This window comes from Oncorhynchus keta, unplaced genomic scaffold, assembly GCF_023373465.1.
Source record: "Oncorhynchus keta strain PuntledgeMale-10-30-2019 unplaced genomic scaffold, Oket_V2 Un_contig_28845_pilon_pilon, whole genome shotgun sequence".
In the NCBI taxonomy this organism is placed as follows: domain Eukaryota; kingdom Metazoa; phylum Chordata; class Actinopteri; order Salmoniformes; family Salmonidae; genus Oncorhynchus; species Oncorhynchus keta.
In genome coordinates this window covers 8,834-30,000 of record NW_026286251.1, presented here as the reverse complement: position 1 = coordinate 30,000, position 21,167 = coordinate 8,834, and the positions used below count along the sequence as shown (strand labels likewise).

The 21,167-nt window shown below is 45.5% G+C and overlaps 2 protein-coding genes and 1 long non-coding RNA gene across 51 annotated transcripts in view; all 3 read left to right on the top strand.

Annotated features, from left to right (window-relative positions):
* Nucleotides 1-446, top strand: part of LOC118381350 (vascular cell adhesion protein 1-like) — a 4,437-nt gene extending 3,991 nt beyond the window's left edge. For both annotated transcript variants that reach the window (XM_052507207.1, XM_052507206.1), the window contains exon 5: nucleotides 1-446. This exon is cut by the window's left edge and continues 184 nt beyond it. The gene's annotated coding sequence lies outside the window, so the exon portion shown is untranslated.
* A 2,767-nt stretch (nucleotides 447-3,213) lies between these two features.
* Nucleotides 3,214-12,071, top strand: LOC118381349 (zinc finger protein ZFP2-like). 48 transcript variants are annotated; one of them, XM_052507204.1, is made up of 4 exons: nucleotides 3,214-3,405; nucleotides 8,584-10,572; nucleotides 10,625-10,780; nucleotides 10,833-12,071. In XM_052507204.1, exon 2 carries the CDS (start codon nucleotides 8,593-8,595, stop codon nucleotides 10,429-10,431), a length of 1,839 nt encoding a protein of 612 aa, XP_052363164.1. In that variant the 5' UTR covers nucleotides 3,214-3,405; nucleotides 8,584-8,592; the 3' UTR covers nucleotides 10,432-10,572; nucleotides 10,625-10,780; nucleotides 10,833-12,071. The 48 variants fall into 48 exon arrangements, with proteins under 48 accessions (XP_052363164.1, XP_052363126.1, XP_052363123.1 ...); XM_052507166.1 differs by lacking the exon at nucleotides 3,214-3,405 and adding an exon at nucleotides 4,572-4,945 and having other exon boundaries at nucleotides 10,677-10,780; nucleotides 10,885-12,071; XM_052507163.1 differs by lacking the exon at nucleotides 3,214-3,405 and adding an exon at nucleotides 4,572-4,945 and having other exon boundaries at nucleotides 10,677-10,780; nucleotides 10,859-12,071.
* LOC127923218 (uncharacterized) lies at nucleotides 5,466-8,545 on the top strand. The gene is made up of 3 exons (XR_008113710.1): nucleotides 5,466-5,550; nucleotides 7,892-7,933; nucleotides 8,306-8,545. It is a non-coding gene; the product is annotated as an uncharacterized LOC127923218 (long non-coding RNA).
* Nucleotides 12,072-21,167: the final 9,096 nt, after the last annotated feature.

Sequence of the window (21,167 nt, the reverse complement as noted above, 5' to 3'; positions counted from 1 at the left end):
AGATCTGGAATCAGAGTTAGTAGAAAACCCTTTTTGCCTAAATGTGAAATGAGCTGTTTTGAAATGTGTTATTTTGAAGTAGTGCTATTGAACAGGTCTGTAATTAAGCAATAAGGCCCGAGGGGGTGTGGTATATGTCCAATATACCACGGCTATGGGCTGTTCTTATGCACGACACAACGGTTTAAATGTTTATTTCAAATCCTAACCTCAAATGTTTATTACTAATAAACTATATAAATGTTTCGGCCTAATCCTAATCCTAACCCTAACCCTAATCCTAACCCTAATCCTAATCCTAACCCTAATCCTAACCCTAATCCTGACCCTAATCCTCACCCTAATCCTAACCCAGTCTCTAGCAACAGATCTGCCATAATCCTTATTGCAATGTGTTTGTTGTCTATGTCTTTTGTGACAAATAAAAGTTGACCCATAAACTGTCATTGGTTTAACATATTTGTTATCAGGTTGGCTGCGATGATGATGATGATGATGATGATGAGTGTGGGTGGATGTGTTTGTGTGTAGCTGACGTAGCCGCGCCACGTTATGCATTTTCAACCAGATCCACAGGAGAAGAGTCGTCACGAGTTACCACAGGGTTTGTGCTAACTGGGATCCTTGGGATGTCACTAACCTAAATCCTAAACCTAACCACTACCATTTTAAATGTCGACTTCAATGTGGTCGTGCGGTATGGACGTCCCAGGGATTCCAGATAGCGTGGATCATTACCACAACCGTAAAGTCAAAAACCCTGCATATATTTCTACAATTCTCTTCTTAAAATCAGATGTTAAACCTGGTATAAGTAGTGCTACTGCAGGACATGTTGTTAATGTTGTGGCTTCAGACACTGATACCAGACCTGTTCAGAAATCTTGTTCTCACACACAAATGTGTCACGCAAAAAAGGTTCACCTTAATAGTTAATCCGATTGACTTGATAACCTTTCTAATGAAGGTTAGGTCAAAGGCCATCAACCTGACTGCTTCTGTGGAAAGAAAAACTACCATGTTGAAGGTCATTGTGGAAGCAGCAACAGAGTTTTTAGGAGTAACAGATGTTACTGTCTCCATGATTGATATGTAATACCAATGATGGAATGTCTCAGTATGATGATAATTAGAGTTTTTTTTGTTATCCTTCAGTGGAATGCCAGAAGCCTTTTTGCTAACTGGCCAGAAGCCTTTTTGCTAACTGGCCAGAAGACTTTTTGCTAACTGGTCAGAAGCCTTTTTGCTAACTGGTCAGAAGCCTTTTTGCTAACTGGCCAGAAGCCTTCTTGCTAACTGGCCAGAAGCCTTTTTGCTAACTGGCCAGAAGCCTTTTTGCTAACTGGTCAGGAGTTTAAGAAATGTGTAATAGATTTAGAGATCCAACCTGATGTCATGTGTGTTCAAGAAACATGGCTTAGACCACGTCTTGACTGTATTGTTCCTGGTTATTGTCCAATCAGATCTGATATATCATCGAGACATTGTGGTGGGTGTGCTACGTTCCTAAGGGAAGGTCTTGTATATTGTAATATAACTGTCCCATCTGAATATCAATGATGTGATGGTGGAAATCTACAGTGCAGGTAGTAATATTAAGTTACAACATTGACTATCTGTAGCGATGTTTGATGAAATATCAGGAGGATTGGGCTCTAGGGAGATATGGTGTGGCGACTAGTAGTTTATGATAGGGTGTGGCGACTAGTAGTTTATGATAGGGTGTGGCGACTAGTAGTTTATGATAGGGTGTGGTGACTAGTGGTTTATGATAGGGTGTGGCGACTAGTAGTTTATGATAGGGTGTGGCGACTAGTGGTTTATGATAGGGTGTGGCGACTAGTAGTTTATCATAGGGTGTGGCGACTAGTAGTTTATGATAGGGTGTGGCGACTAGTATTTTATGATAGGGTTATGANGTGGCGACTAGTAGTTTATGATAGGGTGTGGCGACTAGTAGTTTATGATAGGGTGTGGCGACTAGTAGTTTATGATAGGGTGTGGCGACTAGTAGTTTATGATAGGGTGTGGCGACTAGTGGTTTATGATAGGGTGTGGCGACTAGTAGTTTATGATAGGGTGTGGCGACTAGTAGTTTATGATAGGGTGTGGCGACTAGTAGTTTATGGGAAAGCACACATACAGATGCTCTTTCATTATTTTTTACTTTTATTTCTTATTTTTTACTTATCTATTTTTTTTTAACTTAACACAGTTTTTCTTAAAACTGCATCTGTATTTAACTAGGCAAGTCAGTTAAGAACAAATTCTTATTTTCAATGACGGCTTAGGAACAGTGGGTTAACTGCCTGTTCAGGGGCAGAACGACAGCTCAGGGGTTTGAACTTGCAACCTTCCAATTACTAGTCCAACGCTCTAACCACTAGGCTACCCTGCCACCCCGGGTGTGGAAGGAAATTACATTGTAGACCAGTTAGCCAAAAGAGTTTTGAAATGAGATATCATTGATATTAATGTTCCACTGGGTAGAGATTTTTAATTTTTTTTACCTTTATTTAACCAGGCAAGTCAGTTAATATTCTTATTTTCAATGACGGCCTGGGAAAAGTGGGTTAACTGTTCAGGGGCAGAACGACAGATTTGTACCTTGTCAGCTCAGGGGTTTGAACTCACAACCTTCCGGTTACTAGTCCAACGCTCTAACCACTAGGCTACCCTGCCGCCCCGAGATGAGGCCAAATGTAAGATCAGAGCCATTCTGATAGATGTGTGTCAGAAGAGAAGAGACTCTGAGCCCAAGGGCCGGTGTTTATATGCCCTCCACAGAAAGGTTGTGGACCAAGATGCAAAGGAAGAGGTGGTGTTTGCTCAATTGCGCCTTTGGACATTGTACACTGAACTCGTCATTACATCTGTTTGGCAAAAGCATGTGAATGGCTTGTGTCTCGAGTGTATGGCCGATGAAACGATGGAGCATGTGTTGTTATATCGTTGTAGGTGTGTTTAAGAGAGGGACAGATTGAAGTATAGGGTCATTGAGGTTGGAAGGTATTTTGAGGATGGGAGAGGGTCTGTTAGAAGTTAGTAGGCTCTTTTTTTTATTTTCTCAGAAATAATGAGTTAGGTAGGAGGATTTAGAGATGTTGTAAACCGTGATTGACCACCCACTCCAGCACAGTAGGTGGCGGAATGCACCTTTAACGTTGGTTTGCGGACCGCCATTATATCATAGAAGAAGAAGTGGCCATAGGAAAGCGGAAGTCATTTCGATTCCGGCCTACTCTGGCGATTCTTCACCAAATATTCTGTGCTTGGCATACTTTATACACTCGATCTATAAAGTACATCGACAAAACTGACCTCAGAGCAACGACAATTCAATCTCAACGCCAACAAAAGTAACGGTCATCCCGTGGAAACTTTGGATTTGTCCTTTTACCGCTGGTGAGTTAGCATGCTATCGTTAGCTAACTGTAAGCTAAATAGGCAGCGCCAACTCAAAGAATATGTGCGGTTAATTTATGTGACTTTACCGGACGGGTCTTTATAGAATAGTGGAAGGTTTATTTGTGTCTTATTCAATCAAGGTTAACGTTTTTAAAAATTATTATTATACACGTATGATATAGTCATGTTCTAGAGACGATTTGATGAATTACGTCACGAAATGAGATGCGTTCCCTTGAAATGGTTCCCTCCACACACAACTTTTTAAATATTAGAATATATGATGACAACATGGCTTCACAGAATACAGTAGATAGTATTATATAAATAACATCTATGGTCCTCTCTTTATAACATCCTAAAATACACTGGAGACATTCAGAAACATCATTAGAATGCATCAATTTAACCTTTTTTTTGTTGTTGTTGTAAAAATGAGTTCTTTCTGATATGAAAGATAAGGTCCTTGTGCTTCCAAACCTTACCGCACGTGTTGTGTGTTAATGTTCAGACCAAGCATCGGGGCTATTAACAAAACTCCCCTGTACAGAAGATACCTTCATCCAATTACTCTTATGTGTAATGCAACAGAGTCAGGATCAAGGGCTTGGGTAGGTACAACTAAGACCCCAGAAATGACAAGGGTTTCAGTAAGAGGACTAACTGGTGTCTCCAAGTGGCCACACACCTCTTCAATGTGTGCTCTGTTACTAAGTCATCTCATTGCACTTTGACACAGCGAAAGAGCCATCATCTTTAAGGTGTTTAATTATAATTTTTTTTAAACTCTCCTAGCTTTGCCATTGAGGAACTGAAGCAAGCACTTGTAGATTTTTTGGGGGTTTGGAACCCAGCCCTGCATCTCCATCTCCACCCTGCATCTCCATCTCCACCCTGCATCTCCATCTCCACCCTGCATCTCCATCTCCACCCTGCATCTCCATCTCCACCCTGCATCTCCATCTCCACCCTGCATCTCCATCTCCACCCTGCATCTCCATCTCCACCCTGCATCTCCACCCACCCTGCATCTCCACCCTCACCCTGCCTCCATCTCCACCCTGCATCTCCATCTCCACCCTGCATCTCCATCTCCATCCCACCCTGCATCTCCATCTCCACCCTGCATCTCCATCTCCACCCTGCATCTCCACCCCTGCATCTCCATCTCCACCCTGCATCTCCATCTCCACCCTGCATCTCCATCTCCACCCTGCATCTCCACCCTCCATCTCCACCCTCCATCTCCACCCTGCATCTCCATCTCCACCCTGCATCTCCATCTCCACCCTGCATCTCCATCTCCACCCTGCATCTCCATCTCCACCCTGCATCTCCATCTCCACCCTGCATCTCCATCTCCACCCTGCATCTCCATCTCCACCCTGCATCTCCATCTCCACCCTGCATCTCCAAGATGCTTATATGAATGACATCAGAGCGGAATTGATTCTAATCCTTAACTCAGAACACATAGAGTCCTCTCTTACTCCGACGACACAATGCGCAGAAGTCCCATTTAGCAGGAGGGATGGGGGTGAGATCTTGTTGTGTGTGTGTGTGTGTGTGGTGCTCACGTTTTAAGAGCATCTATCAGTTGAATCTCATACAGCTCTGAGCTCTGACATCATGTGTGGAATGTTACTGTACAGCCACTGTGTTCCAATGTAATTCCCTTATCAGTGACCTAATCTGCCATTTCCAACCCGTTTACGGGGTAGAGTGTAAAGTGTTGAGATTAATAGCCTCTAAATACTAATGTTATATAAACATGCAATATACATAAAAAGCATTAATTGATATTACAACAGCATGTCGGGTTCACATCAAAAATTGAAATGCCATGGAAATATTCAATCGGTAACATGTGATCTGTAAACATCAAAGTATTGGATGTATATATATTTTGACACTATCCTTCTACTACAGGTCATCGAAAGTGTATGGACTTCCTGCTGTCTTCTACTACAGGTCATCTAAAGTGTATGGACTTCCTGCTGTCTTCTACTACAGGTCATCGAAAGTGTATGGACTTCCTGCTGTCTTCTTCTACAGGTCATCTAAAGTGTATGGACTTCCTGCTGTCTTCTTCTTCTTCAGGTCATCTAAAGTGTTTGGACTTCCTGCTGTCTTCTACTACAGGTCATCTAAAGTGTATGGACTTCCTGCTGTCTTCTACTACAGGTCATCTAAAGTGTATGGACTTCCTGCTGTCTTCTACTACAGGTCATCTAAAGTGTATGGACTTCCTGCTGTCTTCTACTACAGGTCATCTAAAGTGTATGGACTTCCTGCTGTCTTCTACTACAGGTCATCTAAAGTGTATGGACTTCCTGCTGTCTTCTACTACAGGTCATCTAAAGTGTATGGACTTCCTGCTGTCTTCTACTACAGGTCATCTAAAGTGTATGGACTTCCTGCTGTCTTCTACTACAGGTCATCTAAAGTGTATGGACTTCCTGCTGTCTTCTACTACAGGTCATCTAAAGTGTATGGACTTCCTGCTGTCTTCTACTACAGGTCATCTAAAGTGTATGGACTTCCTGCTGTCTTCTACTACAGGTCATCTAAAGTGTATGGACTTCCTGCTGTCTTCTACTACAGGTCATCTAAAGTGTATGGACTTCCTGCTGTCTTCTTCTACAGGTCATCTAAAGTGTATGGACTTCCTGCTGTCTTCTACTACAGGTCATCTAAAGTGTATGGACTTCCTGCTGTCTTCTACTACAGGTCATCTAAAGTGTATGGACTTCCTGCTGTCTTCTACTACAGGTCATCTAAAGTGTATGGACTTCCTGCTGTCTTCTACTACAGGTCATCTAAAGTGTATGGACTTCCTGCTGTCTTCTACTACAGGTCATCTAAAGTGTATGGACTTCCTGCTGTCTTCTACTACAGGTCATCTAAAGTGTATGGACTTCCTGCTGTCTTCTACTACAGGTCATCTAAAGTGTATGGACTTCCTGCTGTCTTCTACTACAGGTCATCTAAAGTGTATGGACTTCCTGCTGTCTTCTACTACAGGTCATCTAAAGTGTATGGACTTCCTGCTGTCTTCTACTACAGGTCATCTAAAGTGTATGGACTTCCTGCTGTCTTCTACTACAGGTCATCTAAAGTGTATGGACTTCCTGCTGTCTTCTACTACAGGTCATCTAAAGTGTATGGACTTCCTGCTGTCTTCTACTACAGGTCATCTAAAGTGTATGGACTTCCTGCTGTCTTCTACTACAGGTCATCTAAAGTGTATGGACTTCCTGCTGTCTTCTACTACAGGTCATCTAAAGTGTATGGACTTCCTGCTGTCTTCTACTACAGGTCATCTAAAGTGTATGGACTTCCTGCTGTCTTCTACTACAGGTCATCTAAAGTGTATGGACTTCCTGCTGTCTTCTACTACAGGTCATCTAAAGTGTATGGACTTCCTGCTGTCTTCTACTACAGGTCATCTAAAGTGTATGGACTTCCTGCTGTCTTCTACTACAGGTCATCTAAAGTGTATGGACTTCCTGCTGTCTTCTACTACAGGTCATCTAAAGTGTATGGACTTCCTGCTGTCTTCTACTACAGGTCATCTAAAGTGTATGGACTTCCTGCTGTCTTCTACTACAGGTCATCTAAAGTGTATGGACTTCCTGCTGTCTTCTTCTACAGGTCATCTAAAGTGTATGGACTTCCTGCTGTCTTCTACTACAGGTCATCTAAAGTGTATGGACTTCCTGCTGTCTTCTACTACAGGTCATCTAAAGTGTATGGACTTCCTGCTGTCTTCTACTACAGGTCATCTAAAGTGTATGGACTTCCTGCTGTCTTCTACTACAGGTCATCTAAAGTGTATGGACTTCCTGCTCTCTTCTTCTACTACAGATCATCTAAAGTGTATGGACTTCCTGCTCTCTTCTACTACAGGTCATCTAAAGTGTATGGACTTCCTGCTGTCTTCTACTACAGGTCATCTAAAGTGTATGGACTTCCTGCTGTCTTCTACTACAGGTCATCTAAAGTGTATGGACTTCCTGCTGTCTTCTTCTCATCTAAAGTGTATGGACACTACAGGTCATCTAAAGTGTATGGACTTCCTGCTGTCTTCTTCTACAGGTCATCTAAAGTGTATGGACTTCCTGCTGTCTTCTTCTTCTACAGGTCATCTAAAGTGTATGGACTTCCTGCTGTCTTCTTCTTCTACAGGTCATCTAAAGTGTATGGACTTCCTGCTGTCTTCTACTACAGGTCATCTAAAGTGTATGGACTTCCTGCTGTCTTCTACTACAGGTCATCTAAAGTGTATGGACTTCCTGCTCTCTTTCTTCTACAGGTCATCTAAAGTGTATGGACTTCCTGCTGTCTTCCACTACAGGTCATCTAAAGTGTATGGACTTCCTGCTCTCTTCTACTACAGGTCATCTAAAGTGTATGGACTTCCTGCTGTCTTCTACTACAGGTCATCTAAAGTGTATGGACTTCCTGCTGTCTTCTACTACAGGTCATCTAAAGTGTATGGACTTCCTGCTCTCTTCTTCTACAGGTCATCTAAAGTGTATGGACTTCCTGCTGTCTTCTACTACAGGTCATCTAAAGTGTATGGACTTCCTGCTCTCTTCTTCTACAGGTCATCTAAAGTGTATGGACTTCCTGCTCTCTTCTACAGGTCATCTAAAGTGTATGGACTTCCTGCTCTCTTCTACAGGTCATCTAAAGTGTATGGACTTCCTGCTCTCTTCTTCTACAGGTCATCTAAAGTGTATGGACTTCCTGCTCTCTTCTACTACAGGTCATCTAAAGTGTATGGACTTCCTGCTCTCTTCTTCTACAGGTCATCTAAAGTGTATGGACTTCCTGCTCTCTTCTTCTACAGGTCATCTAAAGTGTATGGACTTCCTGCTGTCTTCTACTACAGGTCATCTAAAGTGTATGGACTTCCTGCTCTCTTCTTCTACAGGTCATCTAAAGTGTATGGACTTCCTGCTCTCTTCTTCTACAGGTCATCTAAAGTGTATGGACTTCCTGCTCTCTTCTTCTACAGGTCATCTAAAGTGTATGGACTTCCTGCTCTCTTCTACTACAGGTCATCTAAAGTGTATGGACTTCCTGCTGTTGTCTTCTTCTTCAGGTCATCTAAAGTGTTTGGACTTCCTGCTGTCTTGCCATTGACTGCATTGTTGTTATTCCCACCAGCAGGACAACATGAGTCTAAAGAGGGACAAGCTGTTGGATGGACTGGAACAGAGTTTATACACCCTAACCAAGGACAACTTATGTTACCTGTGCGTTCGTTGTGGAATAGGATCCGAGGATCGGTTCAAAGGTAAAGAAAACAGTGAACGCACGCTGCGGCGTCAAATCATGGAGGAAATCTGGGAAAATGAGGATTCAAAGTCTTGGTTACTCCGACTGAAAGAGGACATCAGAGGTATACAGGAGGATGGTATACAGGAGGATGGTATACAGGAGGATGGTAGACAGGAGGATGGTAGACAGGAGGATGGTAGACATGTAACCGTGAGCTCCAGTGCATCAAGCAGCGTGTCCTCGAGTCCCAGCCAGTCTGATGGTGATGGGGACGCTGCAGACTGCCGTGAAGCTGGGAAGCCTCGACAGTCGGAAGTGACTCAGCGAACACACACTGGAGAGAAGCCTTACTGTTGTAGTCAGTGTGGGAAGACATTCACACAGTCAGGAAGCCTGGCAACTCATCTGAGAACACACACCGGAGAGAAACCGCATAGCTGTGATGTATGTGGGAAGACTTTTAACGTAGCCTTCAATCTGAACCGACACCAGCGAACACACACTGGAGAGAAACCCTACAGCTGTGAGAAGTGTGGGAAGAGCTTTTCTCAGTCAGGCCTACTGGCCAGCCACCGTCGTTCGCACACAGGAGAGAAACCGTATGTCTGTGATCAGTGTGGGCAGAGCTTTGTCAATCCGGGATCCCTGGCAAAGCACAAGCGAAAACAACATGCTGGAGAGAAGCCTTACAGCTGTGCGGATTGTGGGAAGAGTTTCTTTGAATCACATACCCTGGCTAACCATCGGAGGACACACACAGGAGAGAAGCCTTACAGCTGTGATCTATGTGGGAAAAGTTTTGCTCTGTCAGGAACCCTGATTAAACATAAGCTGACTCATACAGGAGAGAAACCGTACTGCTGTGACCGGTGTGGGAAGAGCTTCCGTGAATCAGGCAGGTTGAAAGTTCACCAGAGAATGCACACTGGAGAGAAACCTTACGGCTGTGATCAATGTGGGAAGAAATTTGGTCATTCGCAACACCTGAAAGAACACCTGCGAACGCACACAGGAGAGAAGCCATTTAGCTGTGATCAGTGTGAGAGGAAATTCACTCAACCACAACACCTGAAATCCCACATGAGAACACACACTGGAGAGAAGCCGTTTGTCTGTGATCAGTGTGAGAAGGGATTCGCTCATTCGCAACAACTCAAAGCACACCTGCGAATGCACACCGGAGAGAAACCTCATATCTGCGATCAGTGTGAGAAGAAATTCGCTCATTCGCAACACCTGAAAGATCACATGCGAACACACACAGGAGAGAAGCCGTACATCTGTGGAGAATGTGGAAAGAGCTTTGCTAGAACAGGAACATTGAAAGTGCACCAGAAATCACACGCAACAGGTGAAGTGTGTACCAATCTGCCTCCCCAGGATCAGTTCCAGAACCCTCAAATAAATCTGAACAGCACAAAGTTCCAGATCCATCTGCCTTCCCAGGATCAGTTCCAGAACCCTCAAATACATCTGAACAGCACCAAGTTCCAGATCCATCTGCCTCCCCAGGATCAGTTCCAGAATCCTCAAATAAATCTGAACAGCACAAAGTTCCAGATCCATCTGCCTCCCCAGGATCAGTTCCAGAATCCTCAAATAAATCTGAACAGCACAAAGTTCCAGATCCATCTGCCTCCCCAGGATCAGTTCCAGAATCCTCAAATAAATCTGAACAGCACAAAGTTCCAGATCCATCTGCCTCCCCAGGATCAGTTCCAGAACCTTCCATAAACTCAGAAAAGTCCAAAGTTCCGCTGCTGGACTCCTCTGGCACTAGGCATTATGACACCTGTCTATTCTATATATATAATATATATGCGGTAAAGAGGTGAATGGAACTCGACCAAAACAATAGAAATGCCATGGATACAGGTGGGAGAAAGATGCCATGGATACAGGTGGGAGAAAGATGCCATGGATACAGGTGGGAGAAAGATGCCATGGACACAGGTGGGAGAAAGATGCCATGGACACAGGTGGGAGAAAGATGCCATGGACACAGGTGGGAGAAAGATGCCATGGACACAGGTGGGAGAAAGATGCCATGGACACAGGTGGGAGAAAGATGCCATGGACACAGGTGGGAGAAAGATGCCATGGATACAGGTGGGAGAAAGATGCCATGGACACAGGTGGGAGAAAGATGCCATGGACACAGGTGGGAGAAAGATGCCATGGACACAGGTGGGAGAAAGATGCCATGGACACAGGTGGGAGAAAGATGCCATGGACACAGGTGGGAGAAAGATGCCATGGACACAGGTGGGAGAAAGATGCCATGGACACAGGTGGGAGAAAGATGCCATGGACACAGGTGGGAGAAAGATGCCATGGACACAGGTGGGAGAAAGATGCCATGGACACAGGTGGGAGAAAGATGCCATGGACACAGGTGGGAGAAAGATGCCATGGACACAGGTGGGAGAAAGATGCCATGGACACAGGTGGGAGAAAGATGCCATGGACACAGGTGGGAGAAAGATGCCATGGACACAGGTGGGAGAAAGATGCCATGGACACAGGTGGGAGAAAGATGCCATGGACACAGGTGGGAGAAAGATGCCATGGACACAGGTGGGAGAAAGATGCCATGGACACAGGTGGGAGAAAGATGCCATGGACACAGGTGGGAGAAAGATGCCATGGACACAGGTGGGAGAAAGATGCCATGGACACAGGTGGGAGAAAGATGCCATGGACACAGGTGGGAGAAAGATGCCATGGACACAGGTGGGAGAAAGATGCCATGGACACAGGTGGGAGAAAGATGCCATGGACACAGGTGGGAGAAAGATGCCATGGACACAGGTGGGAGAAAGATGCCATGGGGGGAAAGATCCCGAATCTCCTCATGGTCCCCTCACTATATGTTGAGGTAAGAATCAGAGTATAATGTTTGTATGGATGTCAACCCCTAACACATATTCCTGTCATCATCACCAAATCAACTGCATTACAGTAACAAAAGGACTTTGACGAACACAGATCGTTGATGCTACAAGCTCATAAGAGCCAGGATGTTAGCGTTCAGCAGTTACTTCTTCTCAACAGGGAAAGGGACAACTTCAAAAATGTGTCATGCAGAGGAAACAGACAAATATTTCGAAACCACTTTGTGGGCCTGTTACATCACAAATCACACAACGGATTGGACGAATATATCCACTTGGTTGGATCAGATTTGTTGAATGTGAGCCAACGACGCAGTCACAGCGTCCTGCGTTCCAGTGACCTCTTTTCCCACATCTGTGCTTGAATCCAGTTCTACAGATTCTGAATTTGGTTTTAATTTATTATATATGAACATTCCACCCCCCTCCTCCAAATTCACTGTGTACAGAAACATTGGTTCATTAAAATCATTGAGTTACGTGGTGTGTGTGTGTGTAGACGTTTTTTTTTTTTTTTTTTATTGTTTTGACTCCTCAGTTCAGTCACAGTCACAGGCTAAATGTAAGATCAGAGCCTTTTTGATAGATCTGGAAGAGACCTTTAGTGGTCAATGAGCGTGTTAGTAGGTCAACGGGGGAATGTCCTCCTGGGGCTTAATTCAGATGTTTTGGGTGTGTCCACTGGGGCAGAAGGAGCATGATAGTGGTCAATGAGCGTGTTAGTAGGTCAACGGGGGAATGTCCTCCTGGGGCTTAATTCAGATGTTTTGGGTGTGTCCGCTGGGGCAGAAGGAGCATGATGCTTTGCGCCTCAAAAAGACATTTGAATGTAAGGTTTTGTGCACGGATTTCCAAAGCAGGGCGCCTGTCCACGAGGGTTTAGCTCTTGGGTGGCGCATGCAGATTATATATTTTTATTTTACCTTTATTTAACCAGGCAAGTCAGTTAAGAACAAATTCTTATTTTCAATGACGGCCTAGGAACAGTGGGTTAACTGCCTTGTTCAGGGGCAGAACGACAGATTTTTTACCTTGTCAGCTCGGTGAATCGATTTAGCAACTTTTCGGTTATTAGTCCAAAGCTCTAACCACTAGGCTACCCAGCCGAGGAAGTAGGTGAAGTGATTGGTGCATGTCAGCTGACGGGTATGGTGGATGGAGTAAGGAAATTCACATCGTCCATACTACTGTTCTTCGATGAAAAGTCTCTCCCTTCTCATGTAAAGTTAGAATTTGTGAAATATCGTCTAAGAGATTTTGTGCACAAACCCCTCTAGTGTCATAAATGCAAAACATATTTGGTCACGTGTCAAGTGTATGCAGACCGGAATAATATCGTGTGCCAACTGAGGTTATGCTGCAACTGTAAGTGGCGAACATGCGCCTTCATTTCCCGGATTGTCCAGTTAGGGGGAAGGAGACAGAGGTGGCAAGAGTGAGGGATGTCCAGTGTGTCTCCTATCTGGAGGCGGTGAGAAGAGTGGAAGGGGCGAGTGGCGTTGAAGACGCCATGGTAATAGAGCCTTGCGCCAGTGAATGTTTCTCGGCAACCAAGGAATCCTGATATATTGCACGTGAAAAAAGTTGGTCTTTGTTGCATTTAGTGCCTCGTCATAAACTACGCAGCACGTAACAAAGAAGAAATCAGAGAACATTTTAGTAATTGTTTAGTGCATACAGGACGCTCTTTTGTGGCTGAGTTTACAGCCGAGGCCTTGCAAGAAATCCTGTCGCAGAATGTTCTGTCCTCACAGGCCACTGAGCCGTAGTCAGGATGTGACTTGAGTTGGACCTTGACAGACGGAGTAGGATAGGTTTTTAATGTTTATTTCCAACAATTTAGTTTTTTTCCTTCTTCTATCGTTTACCACTTGTACAGGAGGTGGCGGAATGCACCCAACACTTGTTTGCGGACCGCAAAAATACCGTAGAAGAAGAACAACAATGCCAGTCAAAGCGGAAGTTGCTACCTTGCAAGATAGTAGCTGAAACGTTCGTGCTTGGAGCCAGCTATAAATATATCCTATTTTCAATCTCCGAAATGCAACAGCCAGAGGACAACTTTGTTTGAAAGTCCTAAAGGATCCTTAGCAAAAACTGACGAGATAAAGCTGGCTAGCTACTTCATTTTCCACGTGGAAAAAAGGGAGGACAGGGACTTGCTAGCTACGTTAGCTTGCTAGCTAGCTGTCTTTTCTACAAGGGATTTGGTGAGTTAAATAGCTAGCGTATGTTCAACAACAGCTGTAGGTGCATTCATATTTTTGTGCATTTAAGAACGACTAATGTTGACAGTCTAGATATGACGATATCGTCAATAATTCCAGTTTAGTGGTTCGTGAACAAACACGGCAGTGCAGGCCCGGTCCTGGCCGTTCTTCCACCCGAGACGAGACAACAACAAAACATCCGCCCTACACAACTAGAATAGTGTAGCCAGTGTCTGCGTGGTACCGGTTGTATAAAACAGACATTTGCATTGTGTTATTAGTCTTGATTCCTGTGACTAATCATTTTGGCTGTTTAAGCTCTGAATATCAGTTACCCAACTTGATCAGTGAGCCTATTTGCAATGAGTCAATGTATTTGCACAGCAGGAAATGCTGAATTATTGTATTTTTTGTTGTTGTTGCTATGATCAGTTAGTCAAAAACCATTAAGGAATATCAACTTGTAATTACTGATTATCATGATTTAGCCCGCAGGGTGAAACTCCTGGACAGCAAGTGTGGGTAGCCTGATTTTTATTTTTATTTTTAGAATGTAATATTTGTTAACATGTCATTCACATCGAATATATTTTTTTAATGGCCTTCATTTTGTTTAGTCTATTTTATCGGAGAAGCGTGCTTGTATGATGTAAAAAGTGTCTGTTTCACGACAGTGTCATAGATGATGTAGCCTACCGTAGGCTACATGATTTATGCAGATTATTTTTGACCGGAAGTTGATGGAACGTCATAGCGGCGCATCTCTCCAACAGCACCCTGGAGAAACACGGACCAGCTAAATATTTTGCGAAAATAATGACTTAGTTTGTCTGCCAACAATTAAGAATCAAAAATGACTTAAAATGACTCCTTTATAAATCGTCAAATGTATCAGTTTCACTTACAGTCAAGAGGGTTGACAACGAAGCGACATAAAACGGATCTTCGATGTCCCGGTACCATGGCAACGGGTTTGAGCTGTTATACAAAACAACAGATGCATCAATTTGTATTTTTAAATTTAAGCTATTTATATAACATTCTCTCCAGAAATAATGCTCAGTATATATTGGGTATTGAACAGACAGACCGGTGCAGAATCAATAGCATGTCTCTCTGGTACTGTCCTGTAGGGCTGGGCAGTATGGCTCAATAGCATGTCTCTCTGGTACTGTCCTGTAGGGCTGGGCAGTATGGCTCAATAGCATGTCTCTCTGGTACTGTCCTGTAGGGCTGGGCAGTATGGCTCAATAGCATGTCTCTCTGGTACTGTCCTGTAGGGCTGGGCAGTATGGCTCAATAGCATGTCTCTCTGGTACTGTCCTGTAGGGCTGGGCAGTATGGCTCAATAGCATGTCTCTCTGGTACTGTCCTGTAGGGCTGGGCAGTATGGCTCAATAGCGTGTCTCTCTGGTACTGTCCTGTAGGGCTGGGCAGTATGGCTCTATAGCATGTCTCTCTGGTACTGTCCTGTAGGGCTGGGCAGTATGGCTCAATAGCATGTCTCTCTGGTACTGTCCTTTAGGGCTGGGCAGTATGGCTCAATAGCATGTCTCTCTGGTACTGTCCTGTAGGGCTGGGCAGTATGGCTCAATAGCATGTCTCTCTGGTACTGTCCTGTAGGGCTGGGCAGTATGGCTCAATAGCGTGTCTCTCTGGTACTGTCCTGTAGGGCTGGGCAGTATGGCTCAATAGCATGTCTCTCTGGTACTGTCCTGTAGGGCTGGGCAGTATGGCTCAATAGCGTGTCTCTGGTACTGTCCTGTAGGGCTGGGCAGTATGGCTCTATAGCATGTCTCTCTGGTACTGTCCTGTAGGGCTGGGCAGTATGGCTCAATAGCATGTCTCTCTGGTACTGTCCTTTAGGGCTGGGCAGTATGGCTCAATAGCATGTCTCTCTGGTACTGTCCTGTAGGGCTGGGCAGTATGGCTCAATAGCATGTCTCTCTGGTACTGTCCTGTAGGGCTGGGCAGTATGGCTCAATAGCGTGTCTCTCTGGTACTGTCCTGTAGGGCTGGGCAGTATGGCTCAATAGCATGTCTCTCTGGTACTGTCCTTTAGGGCTGGGCAGTATGGCTCAATAGCATGTCTCTCTGGTACTGTCCTGTAGGGCTGGGCAGTATGGCTCAATAGCATGTCTCTCTGGTACTGTCCTGTAGGGCTGGGCAGTATGGCTCAATAGCATGTCTCTCTGGTACTGTCCTGTAGGGCTGGGCAGTATGGCTCAATAGCATGTCTCTCTGGTACTGTCCTTTAGGGCTGGGCAGTATGGCTCAATAGCATGTCTCTCTGGTACTGTCCTGTAGGGCTGGGCAGTATGGCTCAATAGCATGTCTCTCTGGTACTGTCCTGTAGGGCTGGGCAGTATGGCTCAATAGCATGTCTCTCTGGTACTGTCCTGTAGGGCTGGGCAGTATGGCTCAATAGCATGTCTCTCTGGTACTGTCCTGTAGGGCTGGGCAGTATGGCTCAATAGCATGTCTCTCTGGTACTGTCCTGTAGGGCTGGGCAGTATGGCTCAATAGCATGTCTCTCTGGTACTGTCCTGTAGGGCTGGGCAGTATGGCTCAATAGCATGTCTCTCTGGTACTGTCCTGTAGGGCTGGGCAGTATGGCTCAATGGCGTGTCTCTCTGGTACTGTCCTGTAGGGCTGGGCAGTATGGCTCAATAGCGTGTCTCTCTGGTACTGTCCTGTAGGGCTGGGCAGTATGGCTCAATAGCATGTCTCTCTGGTACTGTCCTGTAGGGCTGGGCAGTATGGCTCAATAGCATGTCTCTCTGGTACTGTCCTTTAGGGCTGGGCAGTATGGCTCAATAGCATGTCTCTCTGGTACTGTCCTGTAGGGCTGGGCAGTATGGCTCAATAGCGTGTCTCTCTGGTACTGTCCTTTAGGGCTGGGCAGTATGGCTCAATAGCATGTCTCTGGTACTGTCCTGTAGGGCTGGGCAGTATGGCTCAATAGCATGTCTCTCTGGTACTGTCCTGTAGGGCTGGGCAGTATGGCTCAATAGCATGTCTCTCTGGTACTGTCCTGTAGGGCTGGGCAGTATGGCTCAATAGCATGTCTCTCTGGTACTGTCCTGTAGGGCTGGGCAGTATGGCTCAATAGCATGTCTCTCTGGTACTGTCCTGTAGGGCTGGGCAGTATGGCTCAATAGCATGTCTCTCTGGTACTGTCCTGTAGGGCTGGGCAGTATGGCTCAATAGCATGTCTCTCTGGTACTGTCCTGTAGGGCTGGGCAGTATGGCTCAATAGCATGTATCTCTGGTACTGTCCTTTAGGGCTGGGCAGTATGGCTCAATAGCATGTATCTCTGGTACTGTCCTTTAGGGCTGGGCAGTATGGCTCAATAGCATGTCTCTCTGGTACTGTCCTGTAGGGCTGGGCAGTATGGCTCAATAGCGTGTCTCTGGTACTGTCCTTTAGGGCTGGGCAGTATGGCTCAATAGCATGTCTCTCTGGTACTGTCCTGTAGGGCTGGGCAGTATGGCTCAATAGCGTGTCTCTGGTACTGTCCTGTAGGGCTGGGCAGTATGGCTCAATAGCATGTCTCTCTGGTACTGTCCTTTAGGGCTGGGCAGTATGGCTCAATAGCATGTCTCTCTGGTACTGTCCTGTAGGGCTGGGCAGTATGGCTCAATAGCATGTCTCTCTGGTACTGTCCTGTAGGGCTGGGCAGTATGGCTCAATAGCATGTCTCTCTGGTACTGTCCTGTAGGGCTGGGCAGTATGGCTCAATAGCATGTCTCTCTGGTACTGTCCTGTAGGGCTGGGCAAGGATGGCTCAATAGCATGTCTCTGGTACTGTCCTGTAGGGCTGGGCAGTATGGCTCAATAGCATGTCTCTCTGGTACTGTCCTATAGGGCTGGGCAGTATGGCTCAATAGCATGTCTCTCTGGTACTGTCCTGTAGGGCTGGGCAGGATGGCTCAATAGCATGTCTCTCTGGTACTGTCCTGTAGGGCTGGGCAGTATGGCTCAATAGCATGTCTCTCTGGTACTGTCCTGTAGGGCTGGGCAGTATGGCTCAATAGCATGTCTCTCTGGTGCTGGGCAGTATGGCTCAATAGCATGTCTCTCTGGTACTGTCCTGTAGGGCTGGGCAGTATGGCTCAATCAAATCAAATCAAATCAAATCAAATTTATTTATATAGCCCTTCGTACATCAGCTGATATCTCAAAGTGCTGTACAGAAACCCAGCCTAAAACCCCAAACAGCAAACAATGCAGGTGTAAAAGCACGGTGGCTAGGAAAACTCCCTAGAAAGGCCAAAACCTAGGAAGAAACCTAGAGAGGAACCGGGCTATGTGGGGTGGCCAGTCCTCTTCTGGCTGGCCCGGGTAGAGATTATAACAGAACATGACCAAGATGTTCAAATGTTCATAAATGACCAGCATGGTCGAATAATAATAAGGCAGAACAGTTGAAACTGGAGCAGCAGCACAGTCAGGTGGACTGGGGACAGCAAGGAGCCTTCATGTCAGGTAGTCCTGGGGCACGGTCCTAGGGCTCAGGTCAGTTGAAACTGGAGCAGGAGCATGGCCAGGTGGACTGGGGACAGCAAGGAGTCCTCATGTCAGGTAGTCCTGGGACATGGTCCTAGGGCTCAGGTCCTCCGAGAGAGAGAAAGAAAGAGAGAAGGAGAGAATTAGAGAACGCACACTTAGATTCACACAGGACACCGAATAGGACAGGAGAAGTACTCCAGATATAACAAACTGACCCTAGCCCCCCGACACATAAACTACTGCAGCATAAATACTGGAGGCTGAGACAGGAGGGGTCAGGAGACACTGTGGCCCCATCCGAGGACACCCCGGACAGGGCCAAACAGGAAGGATATAACCCCACCCACTTTGCCAAAGCACATCCCCCACACCACTAGAGGGATATCTTCAACCACCAACTTACCATCCTGAGACAAGGCCGAGTATAGCCCACAAAGATCTCCGCCACGGTACAACCCAAGGGGGGCACCCAGACAGGCCGACCACAACAGTGAATCAACCCACCCAGGTGACGCACCCCCCCAGGGACGGCACGAGAGAGCCCCAGCAAGCCAGTGACTCAGCCCCGTAACAGGGTTAGAGGCAGAGAATCCCAGTGGAAAGAGGGGAACCGGCCAGGCAGAGACAGCAAGGGCGGTTCGTTGCTCCAGAGCCTTTCCGTTCACCTTCCCACTCCTGGGCCAGACTACACTCAATCATATGACCCACTGAAGAGATGAGTCTTCAGTAAAGACTTAAAGGTTGAGACCGAGTTTGCGTCTCTGACATGGGTAGGCAGACCGTTCCATAAAAATGGAGCTCTATAGGAGAAAGCCCTGCCTCCAGCTGTTTGCTTAGAAATTCTAGGGACAATTAGGAGGCCTGCGTCTTGTGACCGTAGCGTGCGTGTAGGTATGTACGGCAGGACCAAATCAGAGAGGTAGGTAGGAGCAAGCCCATGTAATGCTTTGTAGGTTAGCAGTAAAACCTTGAAATCAGCCCTTGCTTTGACAGGAAGCCAGTGTAGAGAGGCTAGCACTGGAGTAATATGATCAAATTTTTTGGTTCTAGTCAGGATTCTAGCAGCCGTATTTAGCACTAACTGAAGTTTATTTAGTGCTTTATCCGGGTAGCCGGAAAATAGAGCATTGCAGTAGTCTAACCTAGAAGTGACAAAAGCATGGATTAATTTTTCTGCATCATTTTTGGACAGAAAGTTTCTGATTTTTGCAATGTTACGTAGATGGAAAAAAGCTGTCCTCGAAATGGTCTTGATATGTTCTTCAAAAGAGAGATCAGGGTCCAGAGTAACGCCGAGGTCCTTCACAGTTTTATTTGAGACGACTGTACAACCATTAAGATTAATTGTCAGATTCAACAGAAGATCTCTTTTTGTTTCTTGGGACCTAGAACAAGCATCTCTGTTTTGTCCGAGTTTAATAGTAGAAAGTTTGCAGCCATCCACTTCCTTATGTCTGAAACACATGCTTCTAGCGAGGGCAATTTTGGGGCTTCACCATGTTTCATTGAAATGTACAGCTGTGTGTCATCCGCATAGCAGTGAAAGTTTACATTATGTTTTCGAATAACATCCCCAAGAGGTAAAATATATAGTGAAAACAATAGTGGTCCTAAAACAGAACCTTGAGGAACACCGAAATGTACAGTTGATTTGTCAGAGGACAAACCATTCACAGAGACAAACTGATATCTTTCCGACAGATAAGATCTAAACCAGGCCAGAACTTGTCCGTGTAGACCAATTTGGGTTTCCAATCTCTCCAAAAGAATGTGGTGATCGATGGTATCAAAAGCAGCACTAAGGTCTAGGAGCACGAGGACAGATGCAGAGCCTCGGTCCGATGCCATTAAAATGTCATTTACCACCTTCACAAGTGCCGTCTCAGTGCTATGATGGGGTCTAAAACCAGACTGAAGCATTTCGTATACATTGTTTGTCTTCAGGAAGGCAGTGAGTTGCTGCGCAACAGCCTTCTCTAAAATCTTTGAGAGGAATGGAAGATTCGATATAGGCCGATAGTTTTTTATATTTTCTGGGTCAAGGTTTGGCTTTTTCAAGAGAGGCTTTATTACTGCCACTTTTAGTGAGTTTGGTACACATCCAGTGGATAGAGAGCCGTTTATTATGTTCAACATAGGAGGGCCAAGCACAGGAAGCAGCTCTTTCAGTAGTTTAGTTGGAATAGGGTCCAGTATACAGCTTGAAGGTTTAGAGGCCATGATTATTTTCATCATTGTGTCAAGAGATATAGTACTAAAACACTTGAGCGTCTCTCTTGATCCTAGGTCCTGGCAGAGTTGTGCAGACTCAGGACAACTGAGGTTTGGAGGAATACGCAGGTTTAAAGAGGAGTCCGTAATTTGCTTTCTAATAATCATAATCTTTTCCTCAAAGAAGTTCATGAATTTATCACTGCTAAAGTGAAAGTCATCCTCTCTTGGGGAATGCTGCTTTTAGTTAGCTTTGCCACAGTATCAAAAAGGAATTTCGGATTGTTCTTATTTTCCTCAATTAAGTTAGAAAAATAGGACGATCGAGCAGCAGTAAGGGCTCTTCGGTACTGCACGGTACCGTCCTTCCAAGCTAGTCGGAAGACTTCCAGTTTGGTGTGGCGCCATTTCCGTTCCAATTTTCTGGAAGCTTGCTTCAGAGCTCGGGTATTTTCTGTGTACCAGGGAGCTAGTTTCTTATGAGACATTTTTTTAGTTTTTAGGGGTGCAACTGCATCTAGGTATTGCGCAAGGTTAAATTGAGATCCTCAGTTAGGTGGTTAACGGATTTTTGTCCTCTGGCGTCCTTGGGTAGGCAGAGGGAGTCTGGAAGGGCATCAAGGAATCTTTGTGTTGTCTGTG